The sequence below is a fragment of the Ciconia boyciana genome, chromosome 4 (genome assembly GCF_034638445.1).
Source record: "Ciconia boyciana chromosome 4, ASM3463844v1, whole genome shotgun sequence".
Classification (NCBI taxonomy): domain Eukaryota; kingdom Metazoa; phylum Chordata; class Aves; order Ciconiiformes; family Ciconiidae; genus Ciconia; species Ciconia boyciana.
Window position 1 is genome coordinate 87,050,846 of NC_132937.1, and position 17,200 is coordinate 87,068,045.

Here is a 17,200-nt window from a genome sequence, read left to right on the forward strand (position 1 = left end):
AGGTGGCAGATGGCCAATGATATCTGAGAGATTAAGGGAGTAAATGAGGTTGCAGTCTCTTCATGCTTCCAGATTGTAGTTGGAAGAGTTGGCTTCTATTCAGATAATACCAGATCTGGGAAGCCTGAGACATGTTGGTTAAGATCTTTTGGTTGTGTATTATTTTTTTGGTGCCTTGACAGTGTGTGAATACGAATTCAAATTGTATATTCTTGTTCTCCCCCTTTTTAGGTGGTACAGGGTCATAATAAAAGGAATTCTTAGAAATGGGTTTTTGTCAGTATATGAGCTGGATTATGGTAAACATGAGTTTGTCAGCATAGAGAAAGTGCAGCCACTCATGGATACGTTTAGAAAACTACCTTTCCAAGCTATAACAGCTCAGCTTGCAGGTAGGTAGTAAGCATTTACTTTTTTTTTGGTTAAAGTCTTACATCAGTGGGGATACCAAACGAACAGAAATGTAAAGTGGACAAAGCCAAAGGTTAGCGATGTAATTGGTTTTTGCTAAAGTAAGCACGTTCCTGCTTGCAAAAGCATGCTTAATGCATGCTTGCTTATGTCATCAAAGTAGCTCTGCTTTTCTTCTTGACCTAGGTGGTGATGGTTCTGTTTTATTATTTGTTTGTTTATTTTAATGCAGCACTTTTAGTTACCATGTATAAAACTGAAGATTGCTTAAACTTTCCCAGCAGCTGCTTTTCGTTGTCATAAATATTTATCATTTAATGTGTGTGATGCAAAGGACACAGGGAAATCAAAACTAAACGGGTTTTGGATCCTTAAACATAACGCATTACAAAGTGTGAAAGTTATGATATATCTGTTGATAAGAACTTATGTTCTGATTATCCTAATTACATAAAGTTAGGAACTAGATGCTGAGTTTCTGGAGAAGTTTTTCTTATATATCTTGCCCCTGTTGTAATTTACTGTTTTCCAGTGCATATTTGGAATCCAAAGTTGCCTGAAATATATTGGTGTTCTCAAACAAAGAAGCTCCACAAGGGAGGGTGGGGGCTTTCAACAGACTTAAGTAAGATTAATTTCCTTGAGAATATGGGGCATAGAGAGTCTGCATACATCTGGTAGAATTAAAAAAATAAAACTTGATCTCTCCTTGCTGTCCTTTCTTTCCTTTTCCAAATTTTTCCTTCATTTCTGCATTGCTTTCAGATGTACGCATCTATTCTTACTCAGTTGCTGCTTTCTGCTGCTGTTTGGTCAGCACTAGTCTAGACCTCACTTACAGAGTATGCTTGTCTGAAGTGACAGGCCACAGAGTTGGTGCTCTGATCCTAAGTTTTCTTCTATGGATCTGCTTTCCTGCATAGCCTCAGTGTGACCTTGGGGGCTGCTTTAAACTAGTGATGATGTATGTGTTACCGACAGGCTGGGGTCTTAGGAGTGCAGTGCTGAAACGAAGCTGATTTCTAGCTGTGTCCGTCTACTGGGGTAGTACAGGATCCAGCTGAGCAAGCCTGCAAGTCATCCAGTTTTCCTGCTTCACAGAATCTCAAGTAGCTAGTTAAGTTGGCCTCTGAGCTGCTTCATATTGGCAAAGCAGGCCAGCTGAGCCCAGAAGACCAGTAACTATTGTCTTGCTATTCTTCCACTTTTTTCTCCCTTTTTTCATGTCTGCTACCTCTTAGTCTCTGGTCTATTTCCTTGTAAAATCCCATTTGCTTCCCCACCAGCCTTTCCTAGCATTGATTACCCTTTCTTAACTGTTGATGAACTGTTGACTTCTCATTCCTTCCATAACCTGCAAGAAGCTCTGTTCCTGTGTTATCCTGTCCTGTCAGCAGCAAACTGCTGCCAATAGTAAAAGCAAAGTGTTGTCACTTTGCTGTTTTGCTCCTTTTATCCGTAAGCTGTTGTATGGGTATTCATGCATGATATTTGAGCCCCTTATGTCTAGATGCTGTACACCAGTGGTGTACAGCTGCACACCAGTGGTGGGGAGACTGAATTCCAAGTCTGCAGGAGCCACTTCTTTCTTGGTGGATTATAGCCAATATTCAAAAACCTGTTCAGGTTCTAGCATCACATCCCTGAGCAGACTTGACTTTGTGGGATACTGCTCTCAAAAAATAGCAGCAGTTGTGAGGCATTTAGGTGGCACTTTGCTTCTTTTCTGCTCTCCGCAGATCTAGTTTGGGACTTGACGGTTTGGCAGATGTTTTAGTAGCTGATGCTGCTTTGAGATGAAGAAAACTTAATCTAAAGCAAGGCCAACAGGACAAATAATTTCAGCAACCTCAGGCAGAAGACAAAGAAATAGCTTATTTTGAAAGGATCTTTGGTTTCATTTTTGTCATGTTTCCTAATACGCTTTGATCATGCATAGCAGCTGATATACTTTGAATTACTCAGTGAGTCAGTGCCTTTCACTTCTGCAAACTTGTCCATATCTTTAGACTTCAAGAAAAAATAAATGTCCTAGTCTCTGTAATAAGTAAGCTTGTTTGTGTGGGAGATGAGTGAGCTTGTGTTTCTTTCTAGAGTTAAGCTGCATTCAGTAGTACTTGAACATCTGTTTTCTCAAGTATTTAAACTCCCTCCACTTCTTTATAAATTTAATCATTCAGATTGGTCTAGTCTATAAATGACCTTGTTTTGCTTTACATTTGTCCTAGGAGTGAAAAGCCAGCAGTGGTCAGAAGAGGCATCAATAGTGTTTCGGAATCTTGTAGAGAAGAAACCCTTGGTGGCACAGATACAGGCAGTTAATGAAAGCACTAACTCTTGGGATCGAAAAATAGTGACTTTTCTTGTGGACACATCTCTTCCAGATACTGATATATGGATTCATGATTTTGTATCTCAAAGTCTTGTGGAATTTTCAAAGGATGATTAATCACCACTTCTGAAATGTAGCAGCTCAGATTCCTTAGCAATAAAATAAGTAACAGGCTTTGAAGATAAATATAACTATTACATGGCCTTGAAGACATGAAGGTGATAAAATTGAAAAATCTGTGTTCTGTGGAAAGGGTTTGTTTAACAAGTTTGGGTTCTGTTGACTTCAGTTGACTTTCTGAAAATTTGCACTTTGTTTACCATTGTAACGCTAGAATGTTTGGGTGAAAAATATTAAAAAAGTTATTTATCAATAAACCAATGTTGACTTTTGTTCTTGTGATCTTTCCCTAATTTTGGGGGGCTTTTTATCTCATAGCTATTACTCAGACCCATTACTCAGAGTTGCTAAATTCAAGGCATTCCTTTCCCTCTTTTTTGATAGCTCGTTTTCATGTATGCTTCTGCGAAACTTTCAAGGACTGCTGCTCCCTGGAGACAGGAACAAGCGATGTCCTATAAGCACATGGATCGGTGCCTGAAGTCCTCTGAACACAGTATTTTTGTCCTACTTCAGAGCCTACTTTATTTTTGGCCTTAGAAATATTTAGAGGAGGTGTAGACATGATTATATTTCATAGTCTGCTGCCTAGATTTGAGTTTGCTTGTTTTCTTGTAAGATTGTTAAACAGTGTTAAAGCTTAGACCGTGAATGCCAGCAGAAGGAATTTTTCAGCTGTGCATAGCTATGTAATCTTTCTAGTAATACACAATTCTGCCAGCATGCTGTCTGCGTGTATAAAGGAGACGGGACAGAAAGGGAACCATAACTTGAAAGGTGCAGTGCATATGTAACGTTAGAATGGGAGAAAGAAAATGCATGCAAATATTCTGAGTAAACAAGCTGTTTAAGCATGTAAGACTTACATTTGCAACCTCTGAGTCTACTTCTGGTGTAGTTCTGGAGAAGGTCTGAGCTAAGCAGCAAGAAGTCCTCTTGGAAGTCTGGGGAGTGTCTCTCTGCCTGGACTGTACAGAGGGTACAGCAGAGCCCTTATGAATAGAGCAGGTGGTGATAAACTAACAAACTACTAACCTAATGCAAATTGCTAGTTAACATGGTCCTGTCCATGTTTAAGTAAGCTGAGGTGAGACTCTTAAGTGTACTTGTTGAGAGAGAAGTTACGTTAACACCTGAGATACTAATATTTTTCCATATTAATCAATTTCTCCTTCCTCAGCTGCCACTGCAGAGAAGGTGAAGAATGCAGGTGAAGGAATCAATGTGATGATGAACTGCTGTAGGGTAAACTTCCATGCAGAAGTTTCCTTCTGTGTAGCACTGCTTCTGAGCCCAAAAATCTGAATGGTGCAGGTCATTAGGATGAGACAAGCATTTTCCCGAGCTCCTGAAGAGAGTGAGAGTTTTCCTATGTGTCTAAGAGCATATGCTACCTTCATCCGCAATCTTGCAAAGCTTGATGGCTTGTTAATTGATAATTGTAATGGCATAGGGTGTTTTGCTGGAACTGTTGCGAAGTTTGGCTGGTTGTGTGAGAAATGCCCGTGCTGTGCTTGCATCCTTTGAGGCTTGGGGATCTGCTGTTTGCCAGTAGTTGATTTCCACCTGTGAACTGATGGAGCAGTCTTTGGGACTCTACACTTGTAGTATTAGGGGAAAGAGCCTGGCAGATATTCAAGAGACTCACGATGCTTTTTGAGCTTGCTGTCTGCTCCTTCTGGAGTATGCCTCATCCTCTCCTTTGTTGTCAGTGGCTGCTCCAGAGTCTAAAAAGCCCAGATCAGAAGCAAGGACAATATTCATACAGTCTCGTGCATGTGCACTGGAGTTCACATAGGCCGCTTTGGTAAAACAGAGTGCAGTCTAGCTGATCAGCAAACCCAAGAGCACCGCTCTCCCTGTGGTGAATCGTTTTATGCATGCATTGAGCATACACCCAACCCGAAGTTACTAACGCAATGCTGCATTCCGTTCATGCGCTGTATCCAGAGGCTGCATTGAGATGTCTCCCCGTCTTCATGCCCACTATACAGTACCACCCCTGTCTTACGTAGCTCCATTACTAGTCCATCACGCTACAGGTACTCTGCTGTTACTTATCTACTGTCTTCTTACGCTGTCTGTGATTTCAGTTGCAGAGCTATGATTTTACACCTGCTTTTGATGTTACTTTTTTACCCCACTGACCAGCCTGTAGGATTCTCTGATGCATTTGCTAACTGACCTGCTAGTGCTATTTGAGTACATTTTGTGCTCTGGCTTTGAAAAGCGTGCAGAAATTGTTGACTGTACACAATATTGAACACTTTGAGTTTGTTGAAGTTCCTGATCCATGAAGTAGTTAGCATAGTTAGTAGTTAGTCTGCTGTCCCTAGGAGGCATTACACCTGCCTGCTCTGTGTAAGTTGTTAATTCACACAGAATGCTGTGTGGTTTTTAACTTCAGTTTTTCAGGAGTCTGTGTTTGGGGTTTGTTGTGAACGGTTTCTCTGCTTTCATGAATGCATGACACCTCACCAGGGGTGCTTCCATGGCATATGTCTTAATCGAGCAGGTGGTGGAGTTACTGTTTCACATGATCTTTCCATTCTGGTGGCTGTTAGAAAGGCCTCCACAGGAATGCTGCATGCAGTTCTGGGCACTGTCCTAGAAGAAAGATGTGGATTAATTACAGAGAATCCAGATGAAAGCAAGAACAATGACAGTCTAGAAAGCTTGGCTTAAATAGAAGGATTTGTAGTTAGTCTGGATAGGAGAAAGCTAAGGAGGGGAACACTTTCAAAAGTTTTCACTGATAAAAAAAATGGTTTTGTATGTAGGGAAAATAGGATGCATAAGGGCTTGAATTGCAGAAAGGTAAGTTCAGGTTTGGTGTTAGGCAATCTTCCTAAAGAGGGGGAAAGCCTGGAAATTCACTGGAACTCCAGTTTCATTACAAATGCCAAAACCAGGTAGGATGTATCTGCAAAAGCCCAGCTGATCCGCCCTTGGATGTGGAGACGGAGTGTGTAATTCTTGGGACCCTGCCCAAGATAACTTTCCGGCCAGGAAAAGGGAATGCAGCATTGTTAGACATGTTTTGTGGATCACTGGGGAGTTTATAAACTGGAAAATGAGTATTCATTACCTAGGGAAAACAGATGACACTGTAGTTATTAAAAAAACAAAGCAGATCTCTTACTTTCCCAAGGCTATGAACAATAAGCACTTTCAAAACCACCTCTTTTCTGTTTACTCCATCTCAGCTGTATTTTGTCAAGTACACAAAGTTTAAGTTTACCTGTTTTCATCTCCCAGTGTGCTTGCTCTGGGTCATTCTGAGGAACTCTGTTTCGTCAGAGGAATGGGAGAACCCCATCCCAAAATGAGTTCCTATCTCCAAGGTTTCCACTCCTGGACTACTCTTTCCCCATTCAGGGAGACTTTTGTTGCAAAGCTCTTTTGTCTCTGTGTTTTCACCAACTCATCATTTGTTCCCACAGTTGCTGTGCATCAGGCAAACATTTGAGAGCCTAGATTCTCATATGCTGATTGTGTTAGACAGGAAAAGTGGAGAAGAATCATGCAATGAAAAAACCCCTCACTTTAAACCTTCATAATGCCTGAAAGCTTCCTTTTGGCTTCTTTTGTTCATTGCTGATATTTTCAGACTGGAAGTCTTGAACAGGAGAATTGTCCTGCTCTGTGAGGTTAAAACTGGGCTAGGGCAAGAGGAGCTTGTGACCTGGGCGGACATGCTTCAGGTGTGCCAAGCCATTACCTTGAGAGCTGTTTTGAAAAGGGGCTGAGGTGTAGTTGGAGTTAGCAATACTTAGTGTCTTGTGAACAGTGCTGCAAGGTGCGTTACTTGCAGCGTTCATTACTGCAGCGTGTCATGGTAGACAGCTAAAAAAGAAGCATCACTGATACACTGAAAACAAATGTGCTGAGAAGCTGGGTTAATGTCTTGCTTGATGGAGACTAGCTGAGTGCATTCTAAGGGGACTGTAGCACTCACCTTGGACGAGCTGCTGGTGCCCACAAAGCTAGATCTGACAGCAGCCAGATGGGATAAAAATTAAGTGGCTCGTGTGTATCTCAGAGTGCAAAGCCAACGTGGGCTTGTAGGGAAGCTTATTGGTGCCGGTGGATCCCTTCCTGAGCTGCTCGCAACTTGCACACCCTTGAGAAAGACAGTTGGTAGGCAGGTATAGATACTGGCATCTAGGTTTGTCTGACCTGGTACCCATCAGGCTTCTTCAGCCTGAAGCAATTCAGGCATTTGGGCCAGTCAGTGGGTGAATTGGGTGTTTCTAAGTGCCCTTTTCACTCCTGCCAGCAGCTGGGATGATGCCAGTGACTTGGGCCATAATCCTGCTCACCTCTACAAGGCATGCACTGAATCCAGTGCTCGGCAGGGTCCCCATTTGTATCCTTCATTTGGCCTAGCCATGAGCAGTATTTCCAGGGCTAACTGCAGATCTTTCTCCAAATGCCATGTGTCCTGGTTTCAGCTGGAGTAGAGTTAATTTTCTTCCTAGTAGCTGGTATAGTGCCGTGTTTTGGATTTTAGTATGAGAATAATATTGATAACACGCTGATGTTTTGGCTGTTGCTAAGTTGTGCTTACACTGGTCAAGGACTTTTCAGCTTCCCATGCTCTGCCAGGTGCAGAAGAAGCTGGGAGGGGGCACAGCCAGGATAGTTGATCCAAACTGGCCAAAGGGCTATTCCATACCATATGGCGTCATGCTCAGTATATAAATGGGGGGAAGTTGGCCGGGGGGCAGCAGTCGCTGCTCGGGGACAGGCTGGGCGTTGGTTGGCGGGTGGTGAGCCGTTGTATCACTGGTTTTTTTCCCTTGGGTTTTGTTCCTCTCTTGCTCTCTTGTTTTCCTTCTCATTACTTTTTTTTTTTTTTGGTTCCAATTATTAAACTGCTCTTATCTCAACCCACGAGTTTTCTTACTTTTGCTCTTCCGATTCTCTCCCCCGTCCCACGGGGGGGTGGGGAGGGTGAGCGAGCGGCTGGGTGCTGCGTAATTGCTGACTGGGGCTAAAGCACAACACCACGGGACGCAGAACCTCAGCGCCAGCCAGGTCAGCTGTATGACAAGCTGTGAAAAAAAGCCAGGTACCATCTCATGGAGACCGTGGGTGTTTTCAGATGAAGGGCATCACTAGGCCTGGGAAGTGTGTGTCTGGAGAAGTGTTTAGCGGGACTGCCCTCCTCTGATACACCTGGGGCCCTCTCCGCTCTTGGCTGGTGGCTGCTGGTGGAGGCTGGACAGCAGAGATAAGGAGGAGCTTGGGGCTGATACTTTGCGGGAGATCTGTTAAAAAAGATTGTAGGACAAATCCACGGGGCTTTGTGGTGACTCGAAGGTGAGACAGGGGAAAGGAGGTTTGGCAGCAACGTTATTAAAACCGTTGACACCACGAGGTTGGAAGGCAGCTCTCTGGGCTGATGGCAGACTTGGAGCTGCTCTGGCCATCACTGGATGTACAGGGCACATTGACAGGGATTAAAATAAGACACGGAATTAGCAGGTGCATTGATGCAGATGGCATTTGTGGGGAAGCAGCTTTTATGAAGTGCCCACGCTTGCAGCGGCAGCGCCCCAGCAGCGCTGGTAGCGGGGCCAGCCCCAGCCGCAGCCAGGGCGGCCGGGACTTGCTCTGGCTGAGCCGTGAGACCCCCCTGCTCCCCCCGTCCCAGGCCGCACCACCCCTCCCGGGGAAGCGGTTTTTCCAGCCGCAGTCTCAGGGTGCTTCGCAGTGGCCTGGGTCCCCAAAAACCGAGGCGTGCACGTCTTGCGGGCTTTCCAAAAGGCGGTTTGCCGAGGCGCCTGGCTCGGCGCTCGGAAGGAAGTTGCCACGGGCCGAAAGGCAGGCAAGACCCCTCGGAAGCAAACGCTGCCCTGGCTGCCTCGGGGCTGCCGGCCGTGCAGCCCTGCCTTCCCCCGCAGCGCCCACCGCGGCCGGGGGACGGACGGTGCACGTCTGCCCTCCCGGGAGCGGGCGGAGGGCAAGGACACACCGAGCCCGGGACCCGGGCGGGGGCCGAGCCGGGCACAGCTGTTGCGGGCCGGGAGGGGCGACGGGGCCGGCCCCCGCTGAGTGACGGCCGGGCCGGGGCCGGGGCCGAGGCCGGGGCTGTGCCCGGGGCTGGGGCCGGACCCCCGCCCCCCGCAGCGGCGGAGCCGGTGCGGGCAGGACGCGCCGCCCGGGCTCGGCACGGCTCGGCTTGGCTCGGCGCGGCTCGGCTCGGCTCGGCTCGGCTCAGGGGTGCGGTAAGCGGGCGGCGGGGTGGCGGGCCCGGCCCGGCCCGGCCCTTATCTGGGCAGAATATTTGGCCGGCACCGGGCGGCACCGGCTCGACATAAATAGCGGCCGCCTCCGCGCTGCGTGCGCCCGGCAGCGCGCAGGGGTGACTGGCTGGGTGCTGGGGCGCCCTGCCTGCCTGCCTGCCTGCCTGCCTACTTGCCTGCCTGCATACTTGCCTGCCTGCATACTTGCCTACTTGCCTGCCTGCCTGCCGGGAGGCCGTGCCCGGAGGGTCGGGGATGCGCGGAGCCGCGGGCGGGCGCTGCGGCAGCCGGTGTCCCCGGGCTCCGGGGCGGCTGTGCCCCGCGGCAGGCAGCCGGGAGCCCGCGGCGGAGGCGCTGGGCTGGCAGCCGCCGGCACTCACGCGTGTCCGCGGCAGAAGGCGGCGGAGGTGCTGGCGGGGGGGAGAGGGCCCTGCGCCGCGCTGAGCGGGTTGCGAAGGGCGCTGGTAGCTCCTTTTTACTGCTGTTGCGTTTGTAATCCTGGGAGCTCTGCTAGCAAATGGTTCTGCAGGGGATGGAGCAATAGAAAGCTGCGCTGCTTTTGCACGGGAAAAGTAGAAATTAGCTGGGGGGAAGATTCCTGGAGTCCTTGCGGTGTATTTTCTGTGGCCATCCTTTGTCCGGCTTGAATCAGTCATTGCTTTGCTTGAAAGGCACTGCCTATCTCAAAGATAACTTTCCTTCACTCAGCTGGACACAGCTTCTGCCCCCACTCATGTGCCATCCTGATGTGCTCATCCATCTGCTTCTGCTTTTGAAATGCTCCTGGATGGTTTGTTGGGCAGAACCCGTTGCCCACCACCCCCCTTCTGGACTGGCTGCCCTACCCCTAGGCAGAGATCATCTCTCTAGTTGCTTTACAACTTTCCTTGGGTATTGGGCCTTGAGCCAGAAAGGTGCTCAGCCACGTGGCTGAGGTTATTTTTAAGTGCGTATAAAATCCCGTCCTCATGTGTGACCTGCCAGCTCATGCGGGAGTGAACAACGAATTCCTCATTTCTCATCAAAGAGACAAGATTTGTGCCGGAGGTGGCACCTTCTCTCAGGCTAACTGATAGAGCAAATACTGGACAAGCTTTTGAGCATACCAGCCCTACTTCAGGTTATGGTAGTGAGCCCCTCATCTTGTGTCTTCTTGGAAGGAGGAGCTGGGCTACAACATTAAAGCCAAGCACTGTCTTGCTGGCACCACGGTGCCCAGAGCCGAATGCCTTTTGCAGTGGTGTAGAGGAGTCTGCACTGTTGTCTTTTGACAGCCTCCATACCTGTTGCCCCAATGTCTGTGCATTTGGGTATTCCAGCAAGCATCATATGCTCACTGCTGCTCATTTCGAGGTCTCTGTTTTCCCCCTCTCAGGGCTCTTCCCCCCCCACCCCCTTCAGCGTTGCTTTGTTTTCCCACCTGACTCGTCTTGTTCTTTTCTACACACATTTCTCAGCTGTGATGGTCTGCTGGCTTTTCTCCAAATAATATGTTTTTGCATAATATTGGGAATATGTTGCTGTCTCCCCTCCTGCTTGGTGTATTTGGGAAAGTCAAACAGATGTGGAGACAGCCTGGTCTATCTCATACTGATTTCCTTTGCCCATGTTTTACTTTCATTCACCCAAAGGACAGCTTGATTTATCTGTTCGAGAGATCCTGAATGATCCTTCTCTAAGAAGCGTCTGTCCCCTGTTGCTACACGTGTAACTCCATCCCCAGAGCGATGTGCTAGAGTGTAATGTTTGCAGATGATTTGTTCTACTTTCTGTTCGCTGCTTCGCTGTTTTCCAGGCGTGTGGAGTTTTTGTCAAAGCCCAACGCAGCTCAAGGGGAGGAAGCTGGGATCTGCTTTCTGATTTTTTTCTCTGTAGTTGACAGCCATTTGCAAATCATGAGCTAGGAAAACTCTGTCTTCACTTCTCTATTCCAGGGAGGGACTCGTAGTCAAAACGTGTTTACTTTGTAAAATTGCCGGACTCTTGTGTGCTGGTTTCGTCCATGAAGAGTTAATTTTCTTCATAGCAGCTAGTATGGAACTATGTTTTGGATTTGTGCTGGAAACAGCGTTGATAATACAGGGATGATGTAGTTCCTGTTGAGCAGTGCTTACACAGAGTCAAGGCCTGAATTTCTGCTCCTCACCCCACCCCACCAGTGAGCAGGCTGGGGGGCACAAGAAGCTGGGAGGGGACATGGCTGGGACAGCTGACCCCAACTGACCAAAGGGCTATTCCATACCATACGATGTCATGCTCAGCATATAAAGCTGGGGAAGAAGAAGGAAGGGGGGGATGTTTGGAGTGATGGCGTTTGTCTTCCCAAGGAACCATTACACGTGATGGAGCCCTGCATTCCTGGAGATGGCTGAACACCGGCCTGCCCTTGGGAAGGAGTGAAGGAATTCCTTGTTTTGCTTTGCTTGTGTGCGCGGCTTTTGCTTTCCCTATTAAAGTGTCTTTATCTCAGCCCACAAGTTTTCTCACTTTTACCCTTCCAATTCTCTCCCCCATCCCACCGGTGGGAGAGTAAGTGGCTGTGTGGGGCTTAGTTGCTGGCTGGGGTTAAACCACGACATCTTAGAAGAAACAGGAGATAAAAATTGTGTTCCATGGCTCCATGTTGCTAAATGGCCACATGGTTTTTGTCACAGGACCCCAGCACTGCCGGTGGCTCAGCGGTTCTCCAGTCCATCCCCAGCTCACAGCCGATCTCTCATCAGCCAGGGAGGTTGTGGCTTCATATGGCCTATGTCTAGAAACCCCCAAAGATGGAGACCCCACCTCCCTGGTGCCCTGTCCCAGAGCTGCATCACCCTCCTGGGAGGGAGTTCTTCCTGCTCGTTCATGGTGAATGAGATAAATACATATCAGAGGCTATCCTGGGTCAGACCAAAGTCTGTCCAGCCCAGGATACTCTGGCTGGCAGCAACTGGTAGCAGATGCCCTGGGAGAAGCATGGAAGCAGGCTACAGTGATGCTTCCCCAGAGCTCTGCCCCATTCAGAACTGTGCAGTTTAGTAGCTCTCCCAGCTGGAGGTGGTATCTTTGTTTCTTCAGGCCTTGGAGAATTGTGTGAGGGTCCCACCTCTGTTAAATGTCTTGTTCAGGTTTGGTGCACCGCATACACCCCGTGCTCATTGGTGCTGGAACAGTACTTGTTTTGCTCTTGTGTTCATTAAGCATCAACCTATTTAGGGCTTATTAGGTGCACCTTGATGGAGCATTTAACTTTCTCTTCCTCTGCTTCAGCCGCACTAGCGGTGGGGTGGGATCAGGAACATGCAGATATAGGTGTGTTACTAACAGCTCACTGTGCTTTGCTCCGGGCAGTCTGGCAGGGCCTCTGTTTTACAGGACATCGCCATTGCCTGTCAAAGGGTCTGAGAGACCGTTCAGTGCAGGACAGGAGCCTTTCTGCTCATGTGTTCGCATGGCATCCATCAGGTTCAGCTGCTCCCTGCAACTGGAGTGTACCAGAGAAGCAGGAGTCCACCTGGGGACTAACAGAAGTTCAGGCAAGAAACCCAGGATCCCTTTTCAGAGGAGATTGTGCTGGCTGTAAAGTTTCCAAGTGGAAGAGTTCAAGTTACAGAGTAGGAACTGAGTGCATGGTGTCACTAATGATTCAAGTGTGCCCACGCACTTTTCATAGGGATTAGTAATTAAGCAATTAAGTACATGCCAGATGCATGAGAGAACCTCACCCCAAATAGGAGACCACATAACTGTTTACAAGTGTGTGCCTTAAAAATAAGCAAAGAGGAGATACAGCTGGGATGGTTTGTATTTGGGCTTTGGCAGAGTTTGACCCCGTTTCATGCTGCCTGGTCACCAAACATCCAGGGTATTTGCTGGATGGCCCTGATAAGAAAGACCACTTGGTGAGAGCCAGTATTGAGTTGTGTGGCTTGCAGGCTTCAGCACTGTTGAGGAGAGGAGAGCCAGGAGATACAGGCAGTTTCTGAGTATCAGGTTAGGACCTGAGTGAGCTGCACCTCCTGGCACACAAGGAGAGAGGAAGGTCCAGGAGAGTGCGACCAGCGTAAGACTTCCCTCAGCACCAGTGGATGAAGGGAGATGTCACTTTGGTCGAGCACAGGGAGCTTTCCCTAGTGCGTGCATGACCTCGGACAGCAAGCCGTTTGCTGTGGAGCTGTCAAGTGCAAGGATGGGAATGTCAGCTCCGGCATGAGGATCCCCATGGAAATGAAGCAGCAGCATCAGTAAGTGTTGTCTGCGGCATATTGAACTTCATTGCTGTAGGGTTCTGGGTGGTGACGATAACTCCAGGTAGCATTGCGTGTTTTGCATGGCCGGCATGTCATTTAGAGAGGCAGAAGTCACGGTGTGCTTTGGTAGCTCCACAATGCCTCCTTCCAGATGTTTCGTTTCAAATACGAATTTCAGTGTGTCTTAGGTTAACGGCTGCTGGTTGTGAGGTTTTTATCAAACCAGAGGAAATCCAGATCTTCCTTGGAGAAGTCTGAGTTTCCTGAAGGGACAGCAGATTCCCCATTGGATTTCATTAGGCATGAGCCTCTTGCAGGGAGGCTGAGAGGGGCTCAGTCTCTAGTTGACAGCTGGCTTGCCTTGGAGCGGTGAGGGGGTGTGCTGAGCTCTGCTTTCCGCATCTGACATGGCAGAGCTTCTCCCTGTCTGGAGCATCCCCCGTCTTTTCTCTGTCCACTCTTCTCATCCAGGGCATGAATGTGCTGGCGCTGCCCACCTCTGCTGTGGAAAGGTTGAGGGATGAAGATACGCCTGATGAGCACTGCTTGCTGAGCAGGGGCTGGGGACATCAACTACCTTGTATGCTCTGTTTTATTGAGAATCATTCAAGATGGTGCTTGGCTACTCTGCAAGCTGCACAAGGGCTTCTCAGTGTGAGAATGCTGCAAAGCAAGATATATGGAGGTTGTGACGCACTCTCATGCTGCAGAAGCAAGGGCCTTAGCCAAGGTGACCTTCAACCGTGTCTGAGCTCATGGTGGTTTGAACAGTTTGTTTCAGGGGAGGGCAGCTAAACCCCCTGTGTTGAACCAGAATCAGAATTCAAACTTGAATCACAGCAGTGAGGACTTTGCTTCAGCTGGATAAATTGAGCGCAGAAAACAACAAGTTTTTGTGAAATGTAGGGGATCAGCGTTGATCCCAATTCCCATCCCGTGTAATCTCCTGGCGTTCAGAGGAGGAACCTGAACAGTTGGACAGACCTGTGCATTCTTCTGAGACCAAGTCACAGAAAGTTTAGATGGGAAGGGACCTCTGGAAGTTCCCAGTCCAGTGTCCTCCTCTGAGCAGGCCTAGCCCCAGAGCTAGATCATGTTGCCCAGGGCCTTGTCCAGTTGAGCATCAAATATCCAAGGATAGAGATCCCACCACCTCTCTGGTCCCTGTCCAAGGGCTGCACTACTCTTGTGGCAAGGAGTTTTCCCTTGATGTCCAGCTAGAATTTCTCTTGCCACAACTTGTTCCCATTGCCTCTTGTCCTTCCCCTGTGCACCTCTGAGGAAAGCATGATTCTGTCTTCTCTAGAAAGCCTTTCCCTTTAGGCAGCAGATGACTGGCTGCAATTAGATCCCCCTGCAGCCTTCCCATCTCCAGGCTGAAGAAGTCCAGTTTCCTCCACTGCTCCTCACATCTTCTGTGCCCCAGCCTCCTGCCCATCCTGATGGCCCTGCACTGGAGTCTCTTCGGCTTGTCAAGACTTGTCTTCTACTGGGGGACATCAAACTGGATGCAGCATACAGCTGCAGCCTCAGTGGTGCTAAGCAGAGGGGAATACCCACCTCTGTGGACCTCCTGGCTAGATGCTTCTAGTGCAGCTTCGACTGCAAGTCCAGTGCACAGTCTATAGGAAGCCTCTTGTAGCTTTAACAAGATGTTTCAACATCTTGTACATTCAAGATGGTGATGCAGAGCCCAAGCAGACCAACAGCACTGGACACTGTAGCCTGGGTCTGCATTTATGGCTTGTTAAAAAGGTGCATTCCTCTCTGGCTGAGAAAATGAGATCAGCCTAAAAAAGAATCTACAAAAAACATGCCGGAGACCATTCCCTTAAAAGGACTGGCTTTAGATATTTATCTTCCTTTCATTTCTCCAAGCCAAAGACTTGATGTTTAGCGAGAACAAAGTATGTTCACTTGAAATGGGGCAAACATCTCACTGCCCGTACCTCAGGTACGGGGCACGTGGTCACCTGCAAGGCCACTGCTGGGCTCTGGTTGTGTCTTCTGGAGAAGGAACCACTGGCTCCAGGTTTGTACCTGTGCGCTAGGAGGAGAGCATTCCTGTTCCAGCACACCTGCATTTGACTCTGTCGTGACCAGGGTAACTAGTGACAGGAGGCACCCAGCGGTCAAGACTTTGGATGCATAAGGCTGTGTGATGACACTGGGAACGGATCCAGCTCCTCCTGTGCTCTGCTCTGCTTTGCTACTGGGTTTTGTAAAATTTGCATAGACTCACGTTTTTAGATGTGGCCTCAGAAGGAGCTGATGTGCATCTTGCCCTCTGTTGTTACCGGATCTGGCCCTAATTTGTTGGTCCCTTCTTGAAACTCCTGGGAACTGGTGATGTTGGGGTGCTCAGTCACTCAAGTAGCAGGGAGGCTGTAGAGTCAGGCTCTTGCACACCAGGTACGCTGGGATGCTAGCCCAGAGTTCACAAGCTGTCCCATGAGCTGCAGGACTAGCAGAGACTCACTTTTTGGTGGATAGATATCCTTCATCCCTACATCCCCACTATGTGTGCCCCAGCTCTACCATGTGTAACGGCTTCCCCTTCTCCAAGTGCTTCTGTTACCCCCCCTTCCTCTAGAGCTCCTTGCAAACGCCCCAGCTCTCTCCTTCATTCCCTGTCAGCCGAAGGAGATGCCTAGGCTTGCTCCACATTGCACCTGTGCTGACGGACCCTTTGCACGCATGTGCAGCTTGACAAGAAATTAGGGTTTGAGTCCTCTATGGGATTTCATTAGAGTTAGCTAAAGGCTTTAAGGTTTATCAGAGAACTGAGAAGCCACATGAAAATACCGTGGCATTCAGGAAACCAACTGGAGCCGATTTACTCCTCTCATCTGCACAGCATGCATCTTGGATTTACACCTGGGTGATTCGCTGAGGTCTAAGAGTATGCACAGAAAGTACTTAACTTCTCTTGAGTTTATAGGAAATGGCCACTTGAGGTATGTAGAGTTTCTCAAAAAAAGCCCTGGTGTTTATCTTTAAAGTTACACTAAAAGTCAAAGAAAAGAAAAAAGAAATTGTAGCAACTACAGAGGGGTTGGCTGACATTGGCTTATTATTTTTATCCTATAAAAATAATAGCTCTGAACTTTGACTCAGGTTTATACTTAAGGTATGAAAAAATATCATAAATCAAAACCCTGCATGAGTCAAATAGGAACTGTTCTCAAGCCAGGCTATCCCTCACGAGGTTAACTCCTGCCTCCAGCACTGCTTAAAAACAGCTTTCATCCTGAATAGCTTTCTGCCTTCACACTTGGGAGTTTTTCCAAGATCACTGATATCTATGCTGGTGACGCTTGTTGACCGCCTCCTTATCTCAGAAACCAAGCCCTTGGTCTGCTTTCTTATTTCAAAGCACTGAAAAAGTTTCCCAGTAGATTTGAGGGTTGTTTGGGGGGGGGATGTTCATTTCTTCAGCCGTGGCTCTCGTTGGCCTCTGCCTTTTGCTGGCGATTCGGTCTGGCTGGTGACTCGGGATGCACCAAACCCTCCCACATGCTGCAGTCCCTGCGGCCGTGGAAATGACAGCCGTGTGCTGCAGCCTGCCGCGAAACGCTGAAATCGGGGTCGGATTGGACTGATAACGGAATTTATCCCTGAAAAGCCCTGTGTCTTCGCTGAGGTTATTTGCTCTTTCTCCCCGTGTAAGTATGAAGAGAAAAGGGCTTTCCGTAGTTTCCTGCTGTTAGCATGCTAGTGCACATGGGAGGTGGTGCAGGTAGAGGCTGGGCTTCCCAGCACAAGCGTGTGCAAGACCACCGTCACGCCACGTGATGCAGCACCCAGGGGAAATCAGTCCCTGTGTTTTCTCTATGAGATTTTTGTGTTTTCTT

At 48.3% G+C, this 17,200-nt stretch overlaps 1 protein-coding gene across 7 annotated transcripts in view; it reads left to right on the plus strand.

The window, feature by feature from the left end:
- The window catches only part of TDRD7 (tudor domain containing 7), a 49,861-nt gene extending 46,726 nt beyond the window's left edge, over positions 1 to 3,135 (plus strand). For 6 of the 7 annotated variants that reach the window (XM_072860537.1, XM_072860542.1, XM_072860538.1 and 3 more), the window contains 2 exons: positions 232 to 392; positions 2,640 to 3,135. In XM_072860537.1, the coding sequence (XP_072716638.1) occupies positions 232 to 392; positions 2,640 to 2,860 (382 nt within the window). In that variant the 3' untranslated portion in view covers positions 2,861 to 3,135. The remainder of the gene's footprint in view (positions 1 to 231; positions 393 to 2,639) is intronic. The other variant, XM_072860543.1, reaches the window with a different exon arrangement.
- Positions 3,136 to 17,200: the final 14,065 nt, after the last annotated feature.